Genomic DNA, 24,702 nt, shown 5'->3' with positions numbered 1-24,702 from the left:
GGATGATGAAAAGGTTCTGGAGATGAATGTTGGTGATGGTTCCATTATAATGTGAATGAACTTAATGTTTCAGGACTGTATACTTTAAAATGGTTAAAATGGTCATTTTTATGTTATGTGTATTTAACCACAACACAAAATATTGTAAAACCAAGAAAAAGAGGTAATAGAGGAAAAAAACCTAAAAGTACTCAAATAATACAAAAGAAAGCAAGAAAGAAGAAACAAAGAACAGATAGGACAGACAGAAAACAAATATTCTACCAGTAATTAAGGATTAGAAGCAAAAATTTACAGATGTCACATGTGTGAAGAAAACACACTCCCAGGATACAATGTATGTTGTAAACATTTTCTATATTTCACAGTGAAAAAGATTTCTCCCAAAACAAAAAATTCTCTCCAAATCACACAGACACCTCACCATTGCCTTTGAGACATTATTCCCGCCCTCACGCTGGGGGCCAATTTAACCCAAACTGTATGAAAACTATGGATAAAGAAAGGATGTCACACCAAGCAGTCTTGGGGGAGTCATAAGCCATCCCAAGGGGAGACTGAAGACTTCACAATAGTCTAAGATGAAACTTTAATTGCACCCTCGAGTCTCAACAATACACTCTTCACCTTTATTCATCAGTATCCCCATCTTGAAATCTCCTCATGAGGTTCAGATCTACAGCAAAAGTAACGAATATATAAGTCACCTGTTAAATTTGCTCTGCTGAGTGAGACAAATAAAAGATCTGGGTGTCTGGGGGTGATTGAGGTCTCTTAGACAGCTCTTCATGAAAATATCAATATGTCAATTGAGGCCCACACCTCAAGGATGGATTATAGGGCTGTGCTTCTTTTCACTGTTGCCCAACATAAGTACCCTATTGCTATAACTGTTTCTTTTGAACACTTCAGGAAGGGAAGAAAGGGAGTTGCAACCGTTACATTTGTATATCCCAGGGTTCTCAGGGTCAGGCCGCTGCATTTTTAGTGCACATAAAGGGAAGAGAGGAATCAATGAGAAGATACAGACTCAGTGTTTATTCCCAGCTTTCTCCACATGTAGCCCTATCATGAAGGGTAAGTAACTTTTCTGTCTAGGCATCACTGCATTTTTTCTAAGACAGCTACAAGAGGATGCTAGCTCCAGTAAAATCTCATTTTAATATTAATACATTTTTGCAAACTTGTGTGGATTTTATGTCTCTGGATATGTGATTTTATCCACAGTATCTCCAGTAACTTAATAATAAGTTGTGTTACATGAACTGTTGACTCCAGGGCCCAAGACTCAGATCACCTGCAGCTTAACAATCCCTAAAAATGTCTTGCCTAATGATTCACAAAGGAATGCCTCATTATTCAGAAATTTGATAAGTTACATAATTTGGTATTAGAAGGCTGTTCAGTGTTGTGTTCAATAACTTATTTTCTACATACAACACCCCAAATTAAATATAACTTATCCCCCTTAACTCTTATGTACATCACAGGTAATGTAGTGCCCTTCCTTTAACCATTTATTTTCTATATCTTGAGTTATTAACACTACCATGTTTTAATGTCTTTTTCCTTTATATCAGACAAAGCTCTATGTTAAGAGCCAGAATATATAAGAAAGACAGTAAAATAAATCTGAGCTAAAAGAGAGCTACCCAGAGCTCTGCTGTGTGATACACTGAAACTTAATGACTTTTTAATGTTTCTTAGGTTCATTTAATATAGTTTTTCATTTAGGTTTATAAATGTATGCTGAAAATTTTATCCTAGCTACTTTGTAATCATATTTGTTGGTAGTGTTAACAACAGCTATGAATTTTCTCATGTCTAATTATTCCAGGAATTGTACCAGGTATATGTATTCAACAGTATTTGCCCAAGAGCTCAGAAAAATAGGTGTTAACTTGCTCAAGAGCACAGAGTATGTCATATGGTAATTGATCCTAAATCAGTGTGATGTTATCATTTATTTTCCTTTAAGTACAATGATAGAAGAGGACCACTGAGTTATATAGTACTAGATTGAGTCAATCAGTTGTGAACCTGATCCAGCTATAGTATGTCACCACGTAGCTATTGCCAGAGTGGGTGATCTCCTCCTTCCTCACCAAACCAGGTGCTTTTCTCCTAAAACCACACTCTCAGTCCTTCGTAATAAAGCCCATTTTTCTTTCTAGATTATATGTATAGCAGCTCCACTCCATTGCTGGACCATCCAAACAAAGAAAGCATCTACGTTGATCTCCTAAGTGCCCAGGATGGGTTTGAAAATCATTTGGTAGGGAAAATCAACAGGATATGGTGACTGCCTGCCTATGGGAGGTGACAGAATTAGAAAATGTCTTGAATGATCAAGTTTCTGGCTTTGGCAAATGTCAAGAGTGGAGCCACGCACCAAGAAACATACAAAAGGGAGAGGGAGCTCTTATAAAGGAAAAGATGGCATAAGAAGTATTGAGCAGAATGGTGATTATAGATTTGAAAATATAAAAGAGCAAATGACTAAGGAGGCTTATATTTAGAATGGGCACTGACATGACAGGGATATGAGGCAAGAAGGGATTAGTAGGCCACAGGTTTAAGATTTTTTTTTTAATTTATATATTTGACAGAGATAGACAGCCAGCAAGAGAGGGAACACAAGCAGGGGGAGTGGGAGAGGAAGAAGCAAGCTCCCAGCAGAGGAGCCCGATGTGGGACTCGATCCCAGAACGCTGGGATCACGCCCTGAGCCGAAGGCAGACGCCTAACGACTGCGCTACCCAGGCGCCCCAGGCCACAGGTTTAAATGTGACCTTGCTACACGTTTGGTCAGAGTCACTAAGACTGTCTGATGATGCTCAGAGTGGGTACTCCATGATAGTTCATGAACTCAGTAGATTAGCTTTTTGGTGATAAGATGGCAAGTCTGAAATTTATTCAACCACTAATTCATTCAATAAATGCCTACTATGCACTATAAACTCAGTCAACTGAGAATATAAAGATAAATTAATGTCATTCATTAATTATAGAAGTTTTCAATCTAGGGGGAAACAAATACATGATTTCATCATTATGGCACATGATCTAGTGGAGACATATATAACATGCTATAGAAATATTAAACAGGAATTCATCTTATAAAAAATTTTTAAAATAAAGCTAAAAAATGGATAAAGATGATACGGTATACACACACGATGGAATACTACTCAGCCATCAAAAAGAATGAAATCTAGGGGCTCCTGGGTGGCTCAGTCGGTTAAGTGTATACCTTGGCTCGAACCATGATTTCAAGGTCCTGTGATCGAGCCCTGTCTTGGGCTCCCAGCTCAGCGGGGAGTCTGCTACTCTCTCTGAGGGAATGTTCTCTCTCTATCAAAATAACATACTTTTTAAAATGAAAAAAAAAAAAAGAATGAAATCTTGCCACTTGCAATAATGTGGATGAAGTTAGAGTGTGTCATGTTAAGCATAATAAGTCAGAGAAAGACAAAATACCATATGATTTCACTCGCATGTGGAATTTAAGAAAACAAAACAAACAAACAAACAAAAAAAAAACGATGCACATAGGAGAAGAAAGAGAGAGAGAGAGAGAGAGAGAAGCAAACCGTAAGAGATTCTTAATGATAGAGAACAAACTGAGGGGCGCTGGAGGGAGGTGGGTGGGGGATGGGCTAAATGGGTGATGGGCATTCAGGAGAGCATGTGATGAGCACTGGGTTTTTATATGTAAGTGATGAATCACTGAATTCTACTCATGAAACCAATATTATGCTATATGTTAACTAACTACAAGTTAAATTAAAAAAATTTTAAAGAAAAAACAAAGCTAAAAAATGAATTTATCTTATATGTACTAGGGTTTTGACAGAGAAAGACAAATATCATATGATCTCACTTCTTTGCAGAATTTAAAAAAACAAATGCATAAAAAACAAAAAGCAGAATCAAACCTATAAATGCAGGGAACAAACTGATGGTTACTAGAGGGGAGGGGTAGGGCAAATGGGTGAAGGATAGGGTCTTCCAATTATGGAATGAATAAGTCATGGGAATAGAAGTTACAGCATAGGGAATGTAGTCAATGATATTGTAATAGCACTGTATGGTGACAGATGGCAGCTACACTTGTAATGAGCACAGTCTAACGTATAAAGTGGTTGCATCATGTTGTAGATCTGAAACTAATATTACACTGTATGTTAATTAGCTGGAATTAAAATAAGAACTTAAAACATTTTTTTAAAAATTAAAAAAAGAGATAGTGGCAAATTACAAATAGACTCCTGAAGTTCTTGAACCACATTGATCATACTATGATTATATAGACATTTACAAAATATTCTCATATCTAGTATCTCATCTCAGTTTCATATCAGACTTATGGAGAATACAAGGAAAAATTATGTGTCTAATATTTAAAATGTGAAATGAGCCCACCAAGCTCTCACAGCTGTAAGTAAAAACATTTAGGCTAGAACCAAAATTTTCTGTGTCCTAGTTTTCTTTTACCCCACCACCTTCTCTTTAAGTTCAACTCTGCTCCCACCCATAAAAAATGCCCCCTTTTTATCCCAGGTCACTTCTTTTCATATGATGCCTGAATAACCTTCTCCCCCACTTCCCTGCCTCTCCCAGGCCTCTTTCAAAAGCCCCCCCCCCCATGCTTCAATCCAATCCAGCTTTTCCAGATACAGTCATCCATAACTCAGCTTCTAGTGACAAGTATCCCTACAAATATCATTCTTAACCCTCTCTCCAAACCATGATCAATTAATTCCTGATCCTACTGAAATCCCTCCCAAGCTGTTTCACACACCCACTCCTTAACCCAGACTCTAATGCTCTATCATCTACGCAGTGGTTCTCAAACATCGGCATGCAACGGAAACACATGGCAAGTTTGTTAAAACAGATTGCTGGGCCCACACTGAGTTTCTAAGTCAGAAAGGAGCCCAAGAACTTGCATTTTAACAATTTTTCAAGTGTTGCTGGTACAGGGACTACATTCTTGAGAACCTGCTCTGTCCTTACACAGCCTCACTCCTAAACCCGGTAGTGCTCTCTCCTGGAGCTCTTGCTATGATTGAATTCATCTACCTCTCAGATGCTCTGTCCCATCTTCTTTGTTCTCCTTCTCCTGATACCAGGAAAAGAATTCATACTTCCTACCTCTGAGCCCGTTACAGTGCTAAACCTTCATTTTTACTAATATTGCATCATATAAGTCAACAACATTACAAATCTACTTTTATAGAAGACTATTTTCCAAACAAATGTGTTCAAGCTATACTTAAAATTGAAAATGGAAATTCTTTACCTTATGTTGATCAAAAATTAAGTAAAGTATGCATAGACAAACAATTTTTAAAATTTAAGTGCTTATAACTTTGGCACCAAGATAAAACAGGTATATTTTGGAAAGATAGCTCACCCTCCCGGCCCCAAACCCACCCAGCCCCCGCCCCGTGTCTCTCCCTCCCTCTCTCTCTGTCTCTCCATCTCTCTCTCCTCTCCTCTCCCATTAACCTGTCCCACTCACTCCTCTCCTCCACTTCATCCCCCAGGTAGATCGGGTCCTTAGAGGAAGGATTTCTCCATCACTTCTGTTTGGGGTAATATGGTCACATTAAGGACTCACTCTAGTATCTGAGTTCCCACTCTACAACTCACTTAGGGAAGATGGGGTTCAAATGTCTTGGATATTTTGGGGGCCATTAAATCTTCAGTTAGAAGGTAGTCTGAGTCTTGCACTGCGTTTTGATTCTAATATTGTTCAGTAAAGTTTCGTTAGACAAATACCCTTCGGCAAGGGCAACGAAAGCAGAATGTTCTTATTTTTCAGAGTTCTTGATAAGTGACAAGTGGGAAATGGAAAACAAGAAAGTCATCGGCAGGTTCCCTCGTCCTTTAGTTTTACCAAATTCACAAATTAACCTTAAAAATGTAAGTATTTAAAGGAAAAAGAATCCCCTCACTTCTCTGGGCAAGTGGCTTAAATGTCGAACAAGTGGTTGGGGTTATGGAGGAGGATTTGGCTTCCGTATCTGTTCGTACAGAATGGACTATCCACGCTCCTTGTTCCTCCTCATCTCTCCAAATGTTCATTCATTGTATCACTTGAGGTGAATAGAAAGATGAAAGAAGTGGATTTAAGTTCACCATTTGAGCTACTGATAGATGTACTTTGAGGTGGAGGAAGCAGAAATGGATGCCGTGAGATTTCACATAATCTGTGAAATCCATATGCCCCTTTTCCTGATCCTATATTCCACAGGTCACTAAAATTTCACTGCAGCACAAACGTCAAAAGGTCCTGGGCATCATGAAGTCAGATGACCAGGAAGGAGGTAAGAATAATGAGGTCTGGTTCCAAGTCAAAAACCATGAGCTGGAATTATATTTCTTTTCTTGGTGACAAGAACTTCCTGGGTTGTGAGTAAAGTAAATCAATTTGTGTCTCATGTCTCTGCCTACTGTCCTGAAAAGCCAAAAATAGCTCATTTATGTCAAATAAGGTTGGCAACCATGCTACGACACTCACTCACAACATCTAAGTTATTATGAGCTGGAATAAATAGCTTTTTCCAGCCCACAGTATATAACTGGGTATGTGCTATGGAAACACACAGTTCAAGACACTACAGATGGAGGTGGCAATCTTGATTGCTTTTGTAAGTCATAAGTTCCAAAAGGGGAGGAATTTTATCTTTCATGCTTACCATTGTACCCCTGGATGTAGCACACTGCTGGGACTATAACAGTGAATAAACATTTGTTTAATGCCTAAATGAATAAGTAAATGGATAACGTGCTACAATTTAAATTCAACATTCAACTTTTTTTTTTTATTACAAGCCAAATAACTATATTTTCTGACGAAAAATGACAGCATGTGCTCTAGCAAATACAGGTATAGTTATGGGAGGTATATTTGAAATTACAACTCTTCTAGAAATTTTGATATATATGGTCATATTGTAGTCCATTGAACGAACTTACTTGGACAAAATTTAGATTTTCATAAAAGTCATGTTTATTAGAGTCTTTCTCATTATTCTAAAAATATTGTTGATCAATACAAATATGCAAAGTTACCTTGGCAGTAAAACATTTACCTCTCAGTTTGCTCCAGGTTTGATCAAATACTGAGAAGCAGGCCTCATGATCTCTGAAGATTATTTAAATGGCATAAAGACGCAATTTCATATCTTAACAGCCACATTAATAAATAATATGGTCAATTATCCTATATCTGTAGTCATGATATTACTAAATTTAAAATCCTGATGGTGGTTTTACCCAGCCAAGTGTCTTGAATTTTAACCAGGAACCTCTAGGACAAAGAATTCAGCCTGGACATGGGGCACCTGGGTGGCTCAGTCAGTCAGGCGGCCGACCCTCGATTTTGGCTCAGTTCATGATCTCAGGGATTCTCTCTCTCCTTCTGCTCCCACCCCTTGCAAAATTAATTAATTAATTATTAATTAATTAATTAATAATTAATTAAGCAAGCAAGCCTGGATCAAGAGCTTCAGAAAGGTTTTAAGCAACATCCAAATTTATACTCATGTCTCAATTCCTAACTCAACCAATATGAGGATGATCTTTCTGGTCTTGGCATATCCTAAGGCGAACCTTCTAATTCATTATTTAATTTAGGTAAAAGCAAGATGATACATGTTGAGTTATGGTGCTTAAGGCTTAATTCCCAGAAGAAGAAAAAAAGGCACATGGTTTCATATACTAGACAAAATTGGCATACCAGCTGCAAGTTACCTCAAAAGCCTAGCCATGATGTAGAATAGTGCAGCTTAGGGGGAAACAAGCCAGGAAAAAATGGTGGCATCCAAAAAAAGGTCATGTATATTGGACACAATAGCTTCCATTTGTTATTTACCCCCCCCCATCATCACCATAATGGAAGAGGAATGAGACTTATTTGGTAGAGCTTCAGCAAAAGAGAGTCCCAGCAGGATCAATGCATAGAAGTAAAAAGGAGACAGATTTTGCTCAACATAAAGTACTTTGAGAGAACCAGAGCTCCTCAAGAGGGAATGAGCTAAACTGTTTTACAAATCCAGATGCCACCTAGCAGAATGTGACTTAGAGGGGGCTACATAAATGATTTCCCCATCATTTTACAGAATCCTGAGGTTTCTAGAGCATGTTTCTCAGAGCAGAAACGCAAGGGGGCTCAAGACTCCCACCACACAGTTCTACTTCTCTGCTTTTTATTGGCCTTTTGAATGTGAAATTCTAAGAAGATAATTTATTGTTTCAGATTTATTCTCAAATTTTGTTTCAAAGTAAAAGAATGTATCCAAAGTGTATACTTACATGTAGAATATCCAAGAGGCAATGATCTTAATATGAAATTACTGAGACTCAATGTTACAGGAATATTCGAAATGAAGTGAAGTTTGCTCCAAACCAATCTCCAAATAAGCCAGTGTATCTAGGAATTCCTGCCTTTGCACATTTAAGTAACCCCTTAAATTTCTCTGAACTCCAGTTTTCTTATCTGTAAAAGAGAAGGATGAAGAAGCACACCTCCCTATAGCTCAAAGGGTCATTTGGAAGATCAAATGAGACAATGTAAAATAAAAATACTTTGTACAAGTCAATTGTTAACAAAACCTATAAAAGTTCATTATTATTCACTCCTTAGTTGCTTCTGTTTCTCTAACAGCTTTGGAATCCCAGAACACAACAACACAGCATTTTGTGACTGAGTTTGTCCTTCTGGGTTTCCCTGGTCAGGGGGAGATGCAGAACTTTTTCTTCTCATTCATCCTGGTGGTCTATCTCCTCACCCTGCTGGGGAATGGGGTTATTGTCTGTGTAGTGAAATGGGACAAGCGGCTTCACATGCCCATGTACATCTTCTTGGGAAACTTTGCCTTCCTAGAGGATCTGGTACATTTCTTCGACTGTCCCAAACATGCTGGTCAACATCCTCTCTGAGACCAAGACCATCTCCTTCACTGGATGCTTCCTCCAATTCTATTTCTTTTTTTCCCTGGGTACAACAGAATGTTTATTCTTGTCGGTCATGGCTTATGATCGATACCTCGCCATCTGTCGCCCACTACATTACCCCTCCATCATGACTGGGAAGCTCTGTGTGGTCCTGGTCTCTGTTTGCTGGGTGAGTGGATTTCTCTGCTATCCAGTCCCCATTGTCCTCATCTCCCAACTTCCCTTCTGTGGACCCAACATCATGGACCACTTTGTGTTTGACCCAGGCCCATTGTTCGCACTGGCCTGCATCCCTGCTCCTTCCACTGAGCTTATATGCTACACCTTCAACTCCTTGATTATCTTTGGCCCCTTCCTTTCCATTCTGGGATCTTACACTCTGGTACTCAGAGCTGTGCTTCGTGTTCCTTCTGGTGCTGGTCGAACTAAAGCTTTCTCCACATGTGGGTCCCACCTAATGGTGGTGTCTCTATTCTATGGAACCCTTGTGGTGATGTATGTGAGCCCAACATCAGGGACTCCAACAGGAATGCAGAAGATCATCACTTTGGCATACTCAGCAGTGACTCCACTCTTAAATCCCCTTATCTATAGTCTCCAAAACAAAGACATGAAAGATGCCCTAAAGAAAGCCCTAGGATTAAGAACTAACCAAAACTGAGACATTTTTAGAGGGTATTATGCTCAGCAAAATAAGTCAGTCAGAGAAAGACAAATACTCTATGGCTTCACTCATATGTGGCATTTAAGAAACAAAAACAGATGAACATGGGGAAGGGAAGGAAAAATAAAATAAGATAAATCAGAGAAGGAGGCAAACCATAAGAGACCCTTAACTCGAGGAAACAAACTGAGGATTGCTGAAGGGGCAGCGGGTGGGGGGATGGGGTAACTGGGTAATGAGCATCAAGGAAGGAATTTGATGTAATGAGCACTGGCTGGTATATGCAACTGATGAATCACTAAGTTCTGCCCCTGCAACTAATAATATACTTGATGTTAACTCAATTGAATTTAAATAAAACATTTTAAAAAAGAAAGAGAAGGAGAATTTGTCATGTCTGACCTTTATTATTTATAAAAACAATAGAGAATGGCTTCAGTAAGTCATGTTCTGGCTCATACTTAAGTAGAGGAAGATACTTTTTTTCCATACTTCCTTAGCAGTTCAAGTTCAACTCATCAATGAAAAATGCTAAATAAAACATTTTAAACATGCATTACCTTGCTAAGTAATTACATTTTGTTATTATCTCTATGTTGTTTTTGATGTATCTTCCCTGGTTTAATCTTAGCTGGTGGAAAGAATGAAATGCACGTGTACCTGGAGCCTTTCAATAGGAGTGCAATCGTCTAAATTCAGAAAATATTCTTAAAGACAATGGACCAAAGGGGCACCAAAAAATAAACCCACCCAGTAACAGACATTGCCGTTGTTTAAAGCTGTCTTTTACACCAAAAACAGAGTATGCTTCATACTTGCATTATGTAAAGTACAAACTCTCCTGCCATTCAAAGCTCTCATTCACTACACTGCTCCATTCAGTCTTCTAAGCCTGTATTTCACAAAGATCTATCTATACGTTCTTCCATTTGGACATCTTTACTCATAGCGCTTCTCCCAAATAAACTGTGACAATGCCACTTGCAATATGGAATAACAATGTCCTAAACGTATTTTTATGCCTCTCAGAAAGTTATAGGGCAAAGGCTCAGTGAGGAAAATATTAAGAGAAAATTATACCAAGAACAAATTCCAGCTTTCTGCCCAAACCCCATGTTGAAACAGAAAAGCCATTAGCTGAGAGGCCAATCTACTTAAAATGAAAGTATACCCTTTTAGTTATGGCTGTACTGGAAATGAAATTAGATGTGCCAGGAATGTTGGTGCTAGGTGATGAAACACTTTCATACACCATTCCTCAAACCTTTTCACCACCAAAGAGTGTTTGGCACACCGTGGTCAGAGAACATGGGCTTCTGGGGACAATGTTCCTTTTAAAGTCAAAGTTTTATCTTAAAAATAATCAAAAATTATACTTTCTGTTCCACCATACATATTTAGTATAATACAAAATTATCTTGTCTGAGTAAAACTGTCCCTTCAGGAAGACATTTAATTAGGGGCTGTGTGTATCCCATGGCACAGAATCACATACCCTGTTTGAGAAAACGAACTTAAAGAGATTATGGGGTCCCCAGAGAGTCAATGTAGCACATTACCTACTAATCGCTATGGGCCAACTTATCAGAAATATTAATGAAACCCCCAGGCAAGAAGGAAGAAGGTCCCTAGGGAAGGAATGGAACGTTCTAGGATCATACGAAGACATAACTCAGAATTCTCAACAATGGATAACTGACACATAAATTAACACCAGCACACATCTCTGTCACGCTCTGTTGGAAACAGGCCACTAGAACCTTTTGGTGCAAGGGAGGTGAAATAAGCCTGCATGAAGCTCTCACACAGGGCTTCCACATTAAGGGCAGTGAAAGAGAGAATCTGTGGCCTCCCTATGAACTCTCCCCAGGACCTGGGAAAGCTTCACAATATACAGGAAAAGGCATCTCTGATGGGCGTTGCTCTTATGCACCACAGGTGGGCCTATTCACCTACATTTTTTCATTTAATATGCTCAAGAGATTGAGTATCAAGGAATATTGGTTCCTCACAACTCAAAAGACAAAACTTTCAGAGTATTTAGATAACCCTGGAACTCATACTCCCCCAGATAAGTGTACTAAATGGTGCCAAAGTCATCCACAGATCTTCCCCTTCTCAGGAAGTGACTGGAACACCAAGAATGGTATGATTTTCATAGATATTTTGAACAAAACAGTATGGAACTAGTTCCATCCACTGGGACCGAAACCAAGAGAAAATAGGGATTTGTTTTGTTTTGCTTTGGTCTCCTCTCTCAGCTCTCCCCTCTGTCCATTGCATTACTCTTCTCCACCCTCAGGAGAGGTGGCATTAAAAAAATTTTAAGGGTAAAATCAAATCAGTGTATATAATGAGTAAGATTCACATATAATTTAATGGTGAATATATTAGGAATTGCTTCTTTAATCATGTTGAAAATTATTTGTGAAATTCATTTACCATGCTTTCCCTACGGCTAATAGTTGTTCCGTGAGGTCTTTTTCTAAAAGAGTAGTCTATGGCTCAAATACATAGACCTAAGTCTTGCGCATTTTGATTTCGAGTCAAAGTCTGTGAATCTGATTCAAGTTATTGGGCTGTTGTTCCAGGTGGTAAGTGGCTGCTCTCTGCATCATTGCTTTCTTGTCTTGTTGAGAACAGAGGTCTCTTGCTTGGAAAGCACGGAGTTCCCATAGTGAGGAACCATTTGCTTCTCACAAGATGATCTATTCTCTAGAACCCTGATCAAAATGATGATCAATGCAGGGTAGTTTACTTCTTTATAATCATCCTAGTTCAAAAAAGAAAAAAGAATGTATCCCCATCTTTCGATGTCTTTCTCTTGGTTTCTTTTCCACAAGACTACAACCTTCTTTGGCTGAACCAGTCCAATAGGAAGGTCATGTTTGCTTCTAGAGGAATAGGTTCATAGTTCACTTTAGGCATTATTCATTTAGTGAACCTGCAACAGCTGCTTCATTATAAACACTTTTATGTTACTTAATATAACCTCACTGAATAGGAGGATTTTTTTCCATTTGATTATGTTCAGTGAGTACTATGAATATTCTATGTACACCACTTCTATCAACTGTTTTTAAGGAAAATTCTCCTCTTATCAAAGTTAGAAGTTGCTTGTTAAAAAATGTCTGGAGATTACAATATGTTAAAGCTACCATTGTGCTCTTTTCTCTGAGTTGTAGTTGATTCTTAAAAAGACATCATCTTTGGTGATGGTGTTGTAAAGGGAATAAGGGCAAGTCTTGTTTTCTATCAAAATTGGGAGTATTTTTTAAAGAAACTGAAGTAAAATCTTCCGAACAGTGAACTTGAAGAAAGACTTGTGACAGCAGTGAGAAGAGCTTTAGAAGACAATCTCCTGGTGATTTTAATTTTCTTCCCCGATACACTGCATGTTATATTAATCTTTAATGACATATTTTAAATGGATATGAAGTGTGTGATAAATTATCATGTGAAAGTAATCATTAGGTGAATTATAGTGACTTTTCATTGCTAAAAACAAAGGATTAAATACCAAATTGTAAATGAGCTTCAGTGCGATGTAAACATCTTTAAATAGGAAATAGCAGTAAGAATTAATTATCCAGGTATCTTTGTTGATTTTCTTCCAGTATCATGAAAAAGTGATAGAAAATAAATCTCCTAATGGAAATAGCTCAAGAAAAAAGTGGGGGGAGACAGACAGGGAGAGAATTTGTAATGATGTCAAAGCTCAAACCATTCAAATCTATAAAATGTGTTAGATACAAACCTATTTTTAAATGATAGCGTAAGTATACTCACATTTTGAAGTGAATTTATAGCACTAACTGCTATATATGAACTTTCACTGAAAAAAAATTAAATATAAGACAAACTATTTTTGCCTCTAACTCAAATATTTCCATCAAAAAAAGGTGAAATTTAACTGATTTTGCCCACTGACAAAGAGTTCAAAGAGCCTAGAATTGTACAGTTACAAAGAATCAGGGCCAAATGGCTCGCTCAGAACAGAGCAGGATTTACTCAAGACTTGTTTTAGGATTTGTAATACATTTGCCTGGTCACTCAAACTGCCTGTCCTAAGAAGTGTCAAATGTTTCAGCAGCAAAGTGACTCGTCGCTAACTCTGTCTTCTCTCCACAGTCTGGAGACCGTGAGTAAGTCAGGGATATCTACTGTGACACAGTTCGTCCTGTTGGGTTTTCCTGGTCCCTGGAAAATACAGATCATCCTTTTCTCAATGATTTTGTTGATCTAGATCTTGACTCTAACTGGGAATATAGCCATCGTTTGTGCAGTGAGGTGGGACCATCGACTCCATACCCCTATGTATGTGCTCCTGGCCAACTTCTCCTTCCTAGAAATCTGGTATGTGACTTGCACAGTCCCCAACATGCTGGTCGATTTTCTTTCCAAAACCAAGACCATATGGTTCTCCGGCTGCTTCACTCAATTCTACTTCTTCTTTTCCCTGGGCACAACCGAGTGCTTCTTCCTCTGTGTCATGGCCTATGATCGGTCCTGGCCATCTGCCGTCCACTGCACTATCCCTCTATTATGACTGGGCATCTCTGCGTCATTCTGGTGTCTCTTTGTTGGCTCATTGGTTTCCTTGGACGTGCAATTACTATTTTCTTCATTTCTCAACTACCCTTTTGTGGTCCCAACATCATTGATCACTTTCTGTGTGATGTGGACCCATTGATGGCATTGTCATGTGCCCCTACACCCATCATAGAGCATGTGTTCCATTCTGTGAGCTCTCTTAGCATCATTACCACCATTTTGTACATTCTTGGGTCCTATGCCCTGGTGCTCAGAGCTGTGCTTCAGGTTCCTTCTTCAGCTGGGTGGCAAAAGGACTTCTCTACCTGTGGATCCCATTTAGTTGTAGTGTCCGTGTTCTATGGAACCACAATGGTGATGTATGTGAGTCCCACATCTGGCGACTCAGTTGCTATGCACAAGACCATCACCCTGATATACTCTGTAGTGACACCAGTCTTAAACCCCCTCATCTTCAGCCTACACAACAAGGACGTGAAATTTGCCCTCCGTCAGGCCATTTGTGGAATGAGAATCATCCAACCATTGTGAATAGGTTTTGCGAAAAACAATGATTCATTTTCTGAAAGTGGAATGGTAATCCTCTTCTTCTAACCCAGATTTGGCTTTATTCATAACTATGATGGTCCTGTGGTGCAAAGCAAAATTCATCATGTATTTGATCATACTTTGATGTTGCTTTTAGTTTCATAAATGTGTTTCCATGGAAAGAGATTGCCACCCCTTGCAGAGAAAAAAATAACTCCTAAAAATTTTAATATTTACTTCCAGGAAGATTTTGACTTTTTCAGTATGCAATTTCTGTCCATACAATTTTGTTAAGAGATGTTAATCAAATTGGTTATTGTTTACATGGCTGTCTGATGCTTTGTTAAAAAGACACATAACACATAAAATGCCTTTTGTCCTGGATTTTTGGCAGAATATTCTGGTTTCTCTTCAGATCGTATAAATCTTTCACCTTTTATTAAATTTTGGCAGAAACCCCACACATCAATGTTGGCTACACTAAGAGACTGTAACTTCAGTTTCACAGTTCTTACTTATTACCCTCATCAACAGTGCACAAAGAGAGACTGGAAGTTTGGTGTAAGCCATGAGGAAATATATATTTGATGAGTTGTTAGTATGCAATTCCCATAAAGAAAATGGGCCATAACAGGAGCAAACTGAATTCCCACCACTAATAGAGCAAATACAGAATATTCACCTTTAGCCTAGTTAGGGCTCATGGAAAGTAACCAACTTAGACCATCTTGAAAGGGATTTCACCCAAAAGCACTACTTGGAGAATAAAGCAACCCCCAAAGTGAGTCTATATAGCACGGGTCACCAGAATCCAGGGATGAAAGAAGTCATAAGCAGCCAACAATGAAGCATTACCTACATCAGAGAACTGCAGTTTAGGGAGCTCCCCACACCACCACCAAAATCAACATACAAACGTCTCCCAAACAATAAGGCAACTATACCAGTCAAGGAAAAGCCTTTTACCTTTACTTTTCTCCCACGTGAAATCTAGAGTAACCAGAGGCAGTATAGTCATGTGGGAAACAGGAGTAAAAAGGCAGAGGAGAAGAAGTACATCAAGCCTGAGTCAGACCCAGTCTGGAGGATAAATCTTAATTTGGATAAAAAATAAAAATTTTGGTTTTAGATTATACTAGAACTTCCAATATCTGGATAAAGAGACCCTATATTGATACTAAAAGTAATCAGAAAAGCTATCACATTGGCCCAAGATATTATCCACAGATGGAGACGAATGGAACATCAGAAAGTGTCCAAAGTAAAAGTGGTGAGAAAAAATAAAGTTCCTTTGTGTTTAGACCCTACCAAGTCTAAAACAAGCGATTAAATAGAGTACAAAGGTTTTTTAAAATGCTATAGCCTAAGAAAGGAAGAAAACCCTCACCTGAAGACCAAAAGACATCTCTTTGAAACTCTTGTGCAACTACAGAGCATTATGCTTCAAGGTAAGTAGAAGGACTGAAAAAAGGTGGGACAGGAATTAGACATCTACTTGGGAAGCTACTAAACTATCCACCACAGTTTTGCCTTAATTCAGCACTAATATTTTAGTGATTCAACTGAACTCATTAGCTAAAAAAGGCACAGAAATTATTTTGTATAAAATAGCTCACACGTATCCTACTACTGCAACTTAATACCTATTCTTTTGTTAAGATGTGATTCAGAAATCACTTCCACTAAAAAAACCTTCCAAACATCCCCAGGCTGTGCTATGTGTCCTTCATAATGCATCTAAAATACACCAGGGAGATTGGTAAAAAGATGACAGAGGAGTAGGGGTCCCCTTTTTCAGCTGGTCCCCTGAGTTGATCTGGATAGGTACCAGACCATCCTGAACACCCATGGAATCAGCCTGAGACGCAGGGAGATACATCTGGATCTCTACAAATGAACATCTCCAGTGCTAAATATTGAGGTAGGAAGCGGGGAGCCATGAATCTGCGCACAGATATCGGAAGCTAAATGGAAAGGGGAGGAAGCCGCTGCACTCGGGCGCCAGGAAGCAGTAGCCACCTGCACGGGGAAACAGCCGGACTCCCAGACCGCCAACCCGAGGAAGCAGACTGAGACCGTGAGCCTGGGAACGCAAGTGTGACCAGCCTGAAAACCGAAGCTCCGGAGTGCTCACTTGAACTAGACTGAAACTGGGAGCTCGGGAGCGCTCACGCGACCAGTCTGAAAACCAGCGCTCCTGAGCGCACGTGAACCACACTGAAACAGGTAGCTCGGAGCGTGCTCGGAACCGGGGGCAGCTGGTCATGCTGGAAGCACAAAGGACAGAGTTCTGCTGGCCCTGGAAGCGAGGGCTGGGACACAGGCTGAGGGGCGCACATCCTGGGACGCTGCAGGGTTTTTAGCAACACCGACAGAAGCAGAGTTAAAGTGGCCAAGAGAGCTCAGTGGAGAGCGGACTGAGATCTCTCTGTTCTGAGACAGAGGCTAGGGTTTGGCAACTGCTGCTCTGACTCTCAGAAGAGTCACAGAAAACTTCCAGGGAAAGCGCCAGAGAACAAAAGCCTGGAAATACCGGCTCACAGTTTGCCCATCCCCACCCCCCCTCGCAGGGGACAGGGTGATTCTACCCAAACAGGGTTGCCTGAATATCAGCACAGCAGGCCCCTCCCCCAGAAGGCAGGCTGAAAAATCAAAAAGCCCACATCCCTAAGGTCCCTATAAAACAAGTGCACACTGCCTGGGTCCTGGTCAATAATTTGGGCTCTGGACAACCCCGCAACCTCTCCTCATCAGAATGATGAGGAGGAGAAATCACGCCCCAGCAAATAAAGGAGACAGACACTGTGGCCTCTGCCACAAAAATGATGGATATGGATACAACCAAATTGTCAGAAATGGAGTTCAGTGTAACAATGGTCGAGATGATGTGTAGGCTTGAAAAAAAAATAACAAAAATATTAACGAGAATATAGAATCTCTAAAGGCTGAAATGAGAGCTAGGCTGGATGAAATTAAAAATGCTATGAATCAATTGCAGTCTAAACTAAACACTCGGACGGCTAGGGTAAATGAGGCAGAAGAATGAATTAGTGAATTGGAGGATGGGTTGGTAGAAGAGAAAGCTAAAATAGAAACGTGGCTCAAAACAATCCACTCTCAAGAATGTAGGTTACGGGAGATTACTGACTCAATGAAACGATCCAATGTCAGAATCATCGGCATCCCCGAAGGGGTGGAGAAAAACAGAGGTCTAGAAGAGATATTTGAACACATTGTAGCTGAAAACTTCCCTAATCTAGCAAGGGAAACAAACATTCGTGTCCAAGAGACAGAGAGGACCCCTCCCAAGCTCAACCACGACGAACCTACGCCACGTCACGTCAAAGTGCAATTCGCAAATATTAGATCCAAGGATACAGTATTGAAAGCGGCCAGGGCAAAGAAATTTCTCACGTACCAAGGCAAAGGTATCAGAATTACATCAGACCTGTCTACACAGACCTGGAATGAGAGAAAGGGTTGAGGAGGCATTTTTAAAGTTCTTTCAGAGAAAAACACGCAGCCAAGGATCCTTTATCCAGCAAGGCTGCCATTCAGAATTGATGGAGAGATAAGGACCTTCCAGAATCGCCAGTCATTGACCAATTTCATAACCACGAAACCAGCCCTACAGGAGATATTAAGGGGGGGTCTAGAAAAGTAAAAAGGCCCCAAGAGTGATACAGAACAGAAATTTACAATCCATAGAAACAAAGACTTCACAGGCAACATGACATCATTAAAATCATATCTCTCAATAATCACTCTTAATGTGAATGGCCTAAATGCTCCCATAAATGCCACAGGGTTGCACACTGGATAAAAAGACATGACCCATCCATTTGCTGTCTACAAGAGTCTAATTTTGAACCTAAAGATACATCCAGACTGAAAGTAAAGGGATGGAAAACAATTTTTCATGCCAATGGACCTCAAAAGAAAGCTAGGGTAGCAATTCTCATATCAGACAGATTCGATTTTAAACTAAAGACTGTAGTTAGAGAAATAGAAGGAAACTATATTATTCTTAAAGGATGCATCCAACAAGTGGATATGACAATTAAAAATATCTATGTCCCCAACAGGGGAGCAGCCAGATACACAAGCCAACTCTTAACCAGAAAAAAGAGACATATAAATAATAATACATTAATAGTAGGGAACCTCAACACTCCACTCTCAGCACTAGACAAATCACCTAAGCAGAAAATCAACAAATATACAAGAGCTTTGAATGCCATACTAGACCAGATGGACCTCATAGATATATACAGAACACTACACCCCAGAACAACAGAATACTCATTCTTTTCGAATGCACATGGAACGTTCTCCAGAATAGATCATATGCTGGGTCACAAAACAGGTCTCAACCAATACCAAAAGACTGAAATTATTCCCTGCATATTCTCAGACCACAATGCTTTGAAATTGGAACTCAATCACAGGGAAAAATTTGGAAGAAACTCAAACACTCGGAAACTAAGAACCATCCTGCTCAAGAATGATTGGCTAAACCAGGATATTAAAACTCAATTTAAACAATTTATGGAGACCAACGACCATGAAAACACATTGGTCCAAAACCTATGGGACACTGCAAAGGCAGTCCTAAGCGGAAAATACATAGCCATCCAAGCCTCACTCAAATGAATAGAAAAATCTAAAATGCAGTTTTTATATTCTCATCTCAAGAAGCTAGAGCTGGAACAGAAGAACAGGCCTAATCCATGCACGAGAAGGCAGTTGATCAAGATTAGAGCAGATATCAATGAATTAGAAACCAGGAGCACAGTAGAGCAGATCAAAAGAACTAGAAGCTGGTTCCCTGAAAGAATAAATAAGATCAATAAGCCACTGCCCAGACTTATTCAAAAGATTAGAGAAAGGACCCCAATTAATAAAATTATGAATGAAAGGGAAGACATCACAACCAACACAAATGAAATAGGAAGGATCATTAGAAACTTTTATCAACAGCTTTATGCCAATAAATTAAACAACCTGGAAGAAATGGATGCTTTCCTGGAAACCTATAAACTACCAAGACTGAAACGGGAAGAAATTGATTTTTTAAACAGACCAGTTAATTATGAAAAGATTGAAGCAGTGATCAAAACCTCCACAAAAACATGAGTCCAGGGCCTGACGGATTCCCCGGGGAATTCTACCAAACTTTCAAAGAAGAAATAATACCTATTCTTCTGAAGCTGTTTCAAAAAATAGAAACAGAAGGAAAACTACCAAACTCATTCTCTGAGGCCAGTATTACCCTGATCCCCAAACCCGGCAAAGATCCCATGAAAAAGGATAATTACAGACCAATATCCCTGATGAATATGGATGCCAAAATTCTCAACAAGACCGTAGCTAATAGGATCCAACGGTACATTAAAAGGATTATCCATCAAGATCATGTGGGATTCATCCCTCGGATGCAAGGGTGGTTCAACATTCGCAAATCAATCAGTGTGCTAGTCATATGAACAAGAAAAGAGTAAAGAACGATATGATTCTCTCAATAGAAGCAGAAAAAGCATTTGACAAATACAGCATCCTTTCCTGATTAAAACACTTCAGAGTGTAGGGATAGAGGGTACATTCCTCAATCACATAAAAACCATCAATGAAAATCCTTACAGCAAAGATCATTCTCAATGGGGAAAAGCTGGAAGCCTTTCCCTTAAGATCAGGAACACGACAAGGATGCCCACTCTCGCCATTATTATTCAACATAGTACTAGAAGTCCTTGCAACAGCAATCAGACAACAAAAAGGGATAAAACGTATTCAAATCAGCAAAGAAGAAGTCAAACTGTCTCTCTTTGCAGATGACATGATACTCTATATTGAAAACCCAAAAGAATCCACCCCCAAACTACTAGAACTTATAGAGCAATTCAGTAATGTGGTGGGATACAAAATCAATGCTCAGAAATCAGTAGCATTTCTATACATGAACAAGACTGAAGAAAGATAAATTATGGAATCCATTCCACTTACAATAGCACCAAAAATCATACGTTATCTTGGAATTAACTTAATCAGAGACGTGAAGGAACTATATTCTAGAAACTACAAATCACTCTTGAAAGACATTGAAGAAAACACAAAAAGATGGAAAAATATTCCATTCTCATGCAATGGAAGAATTAACACAGTTATAATGTCTATGCTACCCAGAGCAATCTACACTTTCAATGTCATCCTGATCAAAATATCAATGACATTTTTCAAAGAGCTAGAACAAATAGTCCTTAAATTTGTGTGGAATCAGAAAAGGCCCCGTATCGCCAAGGAATTGTTGAAAAGGAAAAACAAAGCTGGGGGCATCACATTGCCGGATTTCAAGCTGTACTACAAAGCTGTGATCACAAAGACAGCATGGTACTGGCACAAAAACAGACACATAGACCAATGGAACAGAATAGAGAACTCAGAAATGGACCCTCGGCTCTTTGGGCAACTAATCTTTGACAAAGCAGGAAAAAACATCCAGTGGAAACAAGACAGTCTCCTCAATAAATGATGCTGGGAAAATTGGACAGCTACATGCAAAAGAATGAAACTTGACCACTGTCACACCATACACAAAGATAAACTCCAAATGGATGAAAGACCTCGATGTGAGACAGGAATCCATCAAAATCCTAGAGGAGAGCATAGGCATCAACCTCTATGACATCGACCACAGCAACCTTTTTTATGACACATCTTCAAAGATAAGACAAACAAAAGATAAAATGAACTCGTGGGCCTTCATCAAGATCAAAAGCTTCTGCACAGCCAAGGAAAAGGTCCAAAGAACTAAGAGGCAGCCCACAGAGTGGGAGAAGACACTACAGATAAAAGACTGGTATCCAAGATCTACAAAGAATTTCTCAAACTCAGTACACAAGAAACAAATAAACAAATCAAAAAATTGGCAGAAGATATGAACACTTTTCCAATGAACACACAAATGGCTAACAGACACCTGAAAAAATGTTCAAAATCATTAGCCATCAGGGAAATTCAAATCAAAACCACATTAAGATACCACCCTACACCAGTTAGAATGGCAAAAAATTGACAAGGCAGGAAACAACAAATGTTGGAAAGGGTGTGGAGAAAGAGGATCCCTCCTACATTATTGGTGGGAATGAAAGTTGGTACAGCCACTCTGGAAAACAGTGTGGAGGTCCCTTAAAAAATTAAAAATTGAGCTACCCTATGATCCAGCCATTGCACTACTGGGTATTTACCCCAAAGATACAGACGTAGTGAAGAGAAGGGCCATATGCACCCCAATGTTCATAGCAGCAATGTCCACAATAGCTAAATCGTGGAAGGAGCCGAGATGCCCTTCAACAGATGACTGGATTAAGAAGTTGTGGTCCATATATACAATGGAATATTACTCAGCTATCAGAAAGAACGAGTTCTCAACATTTGCTACAACATGGACGGCACTGGAGGAGATAATGCTAAGTGAAATAAGTCAAGCAGAGAAAGACAACTATCATATGATTTCTCTCATCTATGGAACATAAGAACTAGGATGATCGGTAGGGGAAGAAAGGGATAAAGAAAGGGGGGGTAATCAGAAGGGGGAATGAAACACGAGAGACTATGGACTATGAGAAACAAACTGAGGGCTACAGAGGGGAGGGGGGTGGGGGAATGGGATAGACCGGTGATGGGTAGTAAGGAGGGCACGTATTGCATGGTGCACTGGGTGTTATACACAACTAATGAATCATAGAGCCTTACATCGGAAACCAGGGATGTACTGTATGGTGACTAACATAATATAATAAAAAATCATTAAAAAAAAAAAGTTAAAAATTGAGCTACCCGATGATCCAGCCAGTGTACTACTGGGTATTTACCCCAAAGATACAGAGGTAGTGAAGAGCAGGGCCACATGCACCCCAATGTTCATAGCAGCAGTGTCCACAATAGCTAAATCATTGAAAGAGCCAAGATGCCCTTCAACAGATGACTGGATTAAGAAGATTGGTCTAAATATACAATGGAATATTACTCAGCCTAAGTAATATTACTCAATGGAATATTACTCATTAAAAAGAACAATTTCTCAACATTTGCTGTAACATGGATGGGACTGGAGGAAATAATGCTAAGCGAAATAAGTCAAGCAGAGAAAGACAATTATCATATGGTTTCACTCATTTATGGAACATAAGAAGTAGGAAGATTAGTAGGAGAAGGAAGGGAAGAAGAAGGGGGGGTAAACAGAAGGGGGAATGAACCATGAGAGACTGTGGACTCTGGGAAACAAACTGAGGGCTTCAGTGCAGCCGGGGGGTGGGGGGGAATGGGATAGGCTGGTGATGGGTATTAAGGAGGGCACATATTGCATGGTGCTCTGGGTGTTATACGCAAGTAATGAATTATGGAACTTTACATCAAAAACTGGGGATGTACTGTATGGTGACTAACATAATATAATAAAGAATATTATTTTAAAAAAGAAAAAAAATGAATGAACAAACAAAAAGCAGAATCACACTTATACAGAGAAGAAGCTGGTGTCTTCCAGAAGGGAGGGGGGGTTGGGAGATAGGCAAAATGAAGAGTGAAGAGGAGTGCAAGATACAGGCTTCCAGTTATAGAATGAATAAGTCACGTGAATAAAAGATACAGCTTAGGGAAGATAGTCAATGGTGTTTTAATAGTGTTATATGGTGACAGACGGTTAGCTACACTTGTGTTGAGAATAGCATAATGTATAGTGCGGCTGAATCACTATGTTGTACATCAAAAACTAATGTAACATTGTGTATCAACAATACTCAAATTTAAAAAATATATAGTTTTCCAACCCATGCACAAGTTATATATTTACATTTATTTACATCTTCAATTTCCCTCAGCAAAGTTTTGTAGTTTTCATTGTATAGGTCTTTCACATCTTTTATCAGATTAATCCCTATTAAATGTTTCTGTGACTTGTAAATGGCATTTTTAATATCAACTTCTGACTGTTACTAGCAATTGCATATAGAAGTACAAACTTGTTGTATATGGATCTTGTATGTTGAAATGTTGGAAAACATATGTAATACTTCTAGTAGCTTTTTTTTGGTAGATTTCACTGGATTTTCTACATAATCATTTCACATCTAATGAAAGAAAATCTTATTTCTGTCAATCTACATGCCATTTTTTTCCTTTGCCTGATTGCACTAACACGTTCAGTATAATGTTGAATAGAAGTGGTGAGAGCAGACATCTTGTCCTGATTTTAGAGGAGAATCATTCATTTTCACAAGTATGATGTTGGATTCAGATTTTTGAAAATGTCTGCTACAGATCAAAGAAGTTTCTGTCTAACCCAGTTTGCTAAGAACTTTTCTCAGGATGGGTGTTAGTTTGAATGCAGTTTCATATGTACAAGTATATTATGAATTACTTAAATTTTTATGTACCAACCTGGGCATTTAACTACATTACCTAATAGTTTAAATAGGGAATATTTAAATAGTTTAAATAGGGAAATGTCAAATTTACTTTAAAGGAAATTCATAACTGGAGGCTGAACTACTTACTAATATCTTATGAGTCACAAAGCTTCATTTTATTCTTTTTATTTTTTTTAAAGATTTATTTGAGAAAGAGAAAGAGCAGCGTGACGGAGCAGAGGGACAGGGGAAGAGTCCTAAATAAACTCAGGTCTGAGCACAAAGCCCAACACGGGGCTCGATCCCAGGACCCTGAGATCATGACCTGAGTCGAAATCAAGAGTCAGATGCTTAACCGACTGAGCCACCCAGCCAACCTCTAAGTGCCAACGTTTTAAAAAATGTAAACCTGGGTGCGCCTGGGTGGCATAGTCATTAAGCGTCTGCCTTCGGCCCAGGGCGTGATCCCAACGTTATGGGATTGAGCCCACATCAGGCTCCTCTGCTATGAGCCTGCTTCTTCCTCTCCCACTCCCCCTGCTTGTGTTCCCTCTCTGGCTGGCTGTCTCTATCCCTGCTTGT

At 39.2% G+C, this 24,702-nt stretch overlaps 2 protein-coding genes across 2 annotated transcripts; both read left to right on the top strand.

Annotated features, from left to right (window-relative positions):
• Positions 1–1,070: 1,070 nt before the first annotated feature.
• On the top strand, positions 1,071–10,343 carry LOC125281712 (olfactory receptor 11H6-like). Its single transcript, XM_057308129.1, is given in 6 exon segments — positions 1,071–1,077; positions 2,175–2,275; positions 6,263–6,335; positions 8,678–8,898; positions 8,900–9,598; positions 10,263–10,343. Coding segments are annotated over 6 exon segments (1,182 nt in total).
• Positions 10,344–13,712: 3,369 nt separating this feature from the next.
• Positions 13,713–14,716, top strand: LOC125281711 (olfactory receptor 11H7-like). The gene is given in 2 exon segments (XM_048215368.1): positions 13,713–14,136; positions 14,139–14,716. Coding segments are annotated over 2 exon segments (1,002 nt in total).
• Positions 14,717–24,702: the final 9,986 nt, after the last annotated feature.

This window comes from Ursus arctos, unplaced genomic scaffold, assembly GCF_023065955.2.
Source record: "Ursus arctos isolate Adak ecotype North America unplaced genomic scaffold, UrsArc2.0 scaffold_6, whole genome shotgun sequence".
NCBI classification, from domain to species: domain Eukaryota; kingdom Metazoa; phylum Chordata; class Mammalia; order Carnivora; family Ursidae; genus Ursus; species Ursus arctos.
The sequence above is the reverse complement of the archived record's forward strand: the minus strand, read 5'-3'. Positions and strand labels throughout refer to the sequence as shown.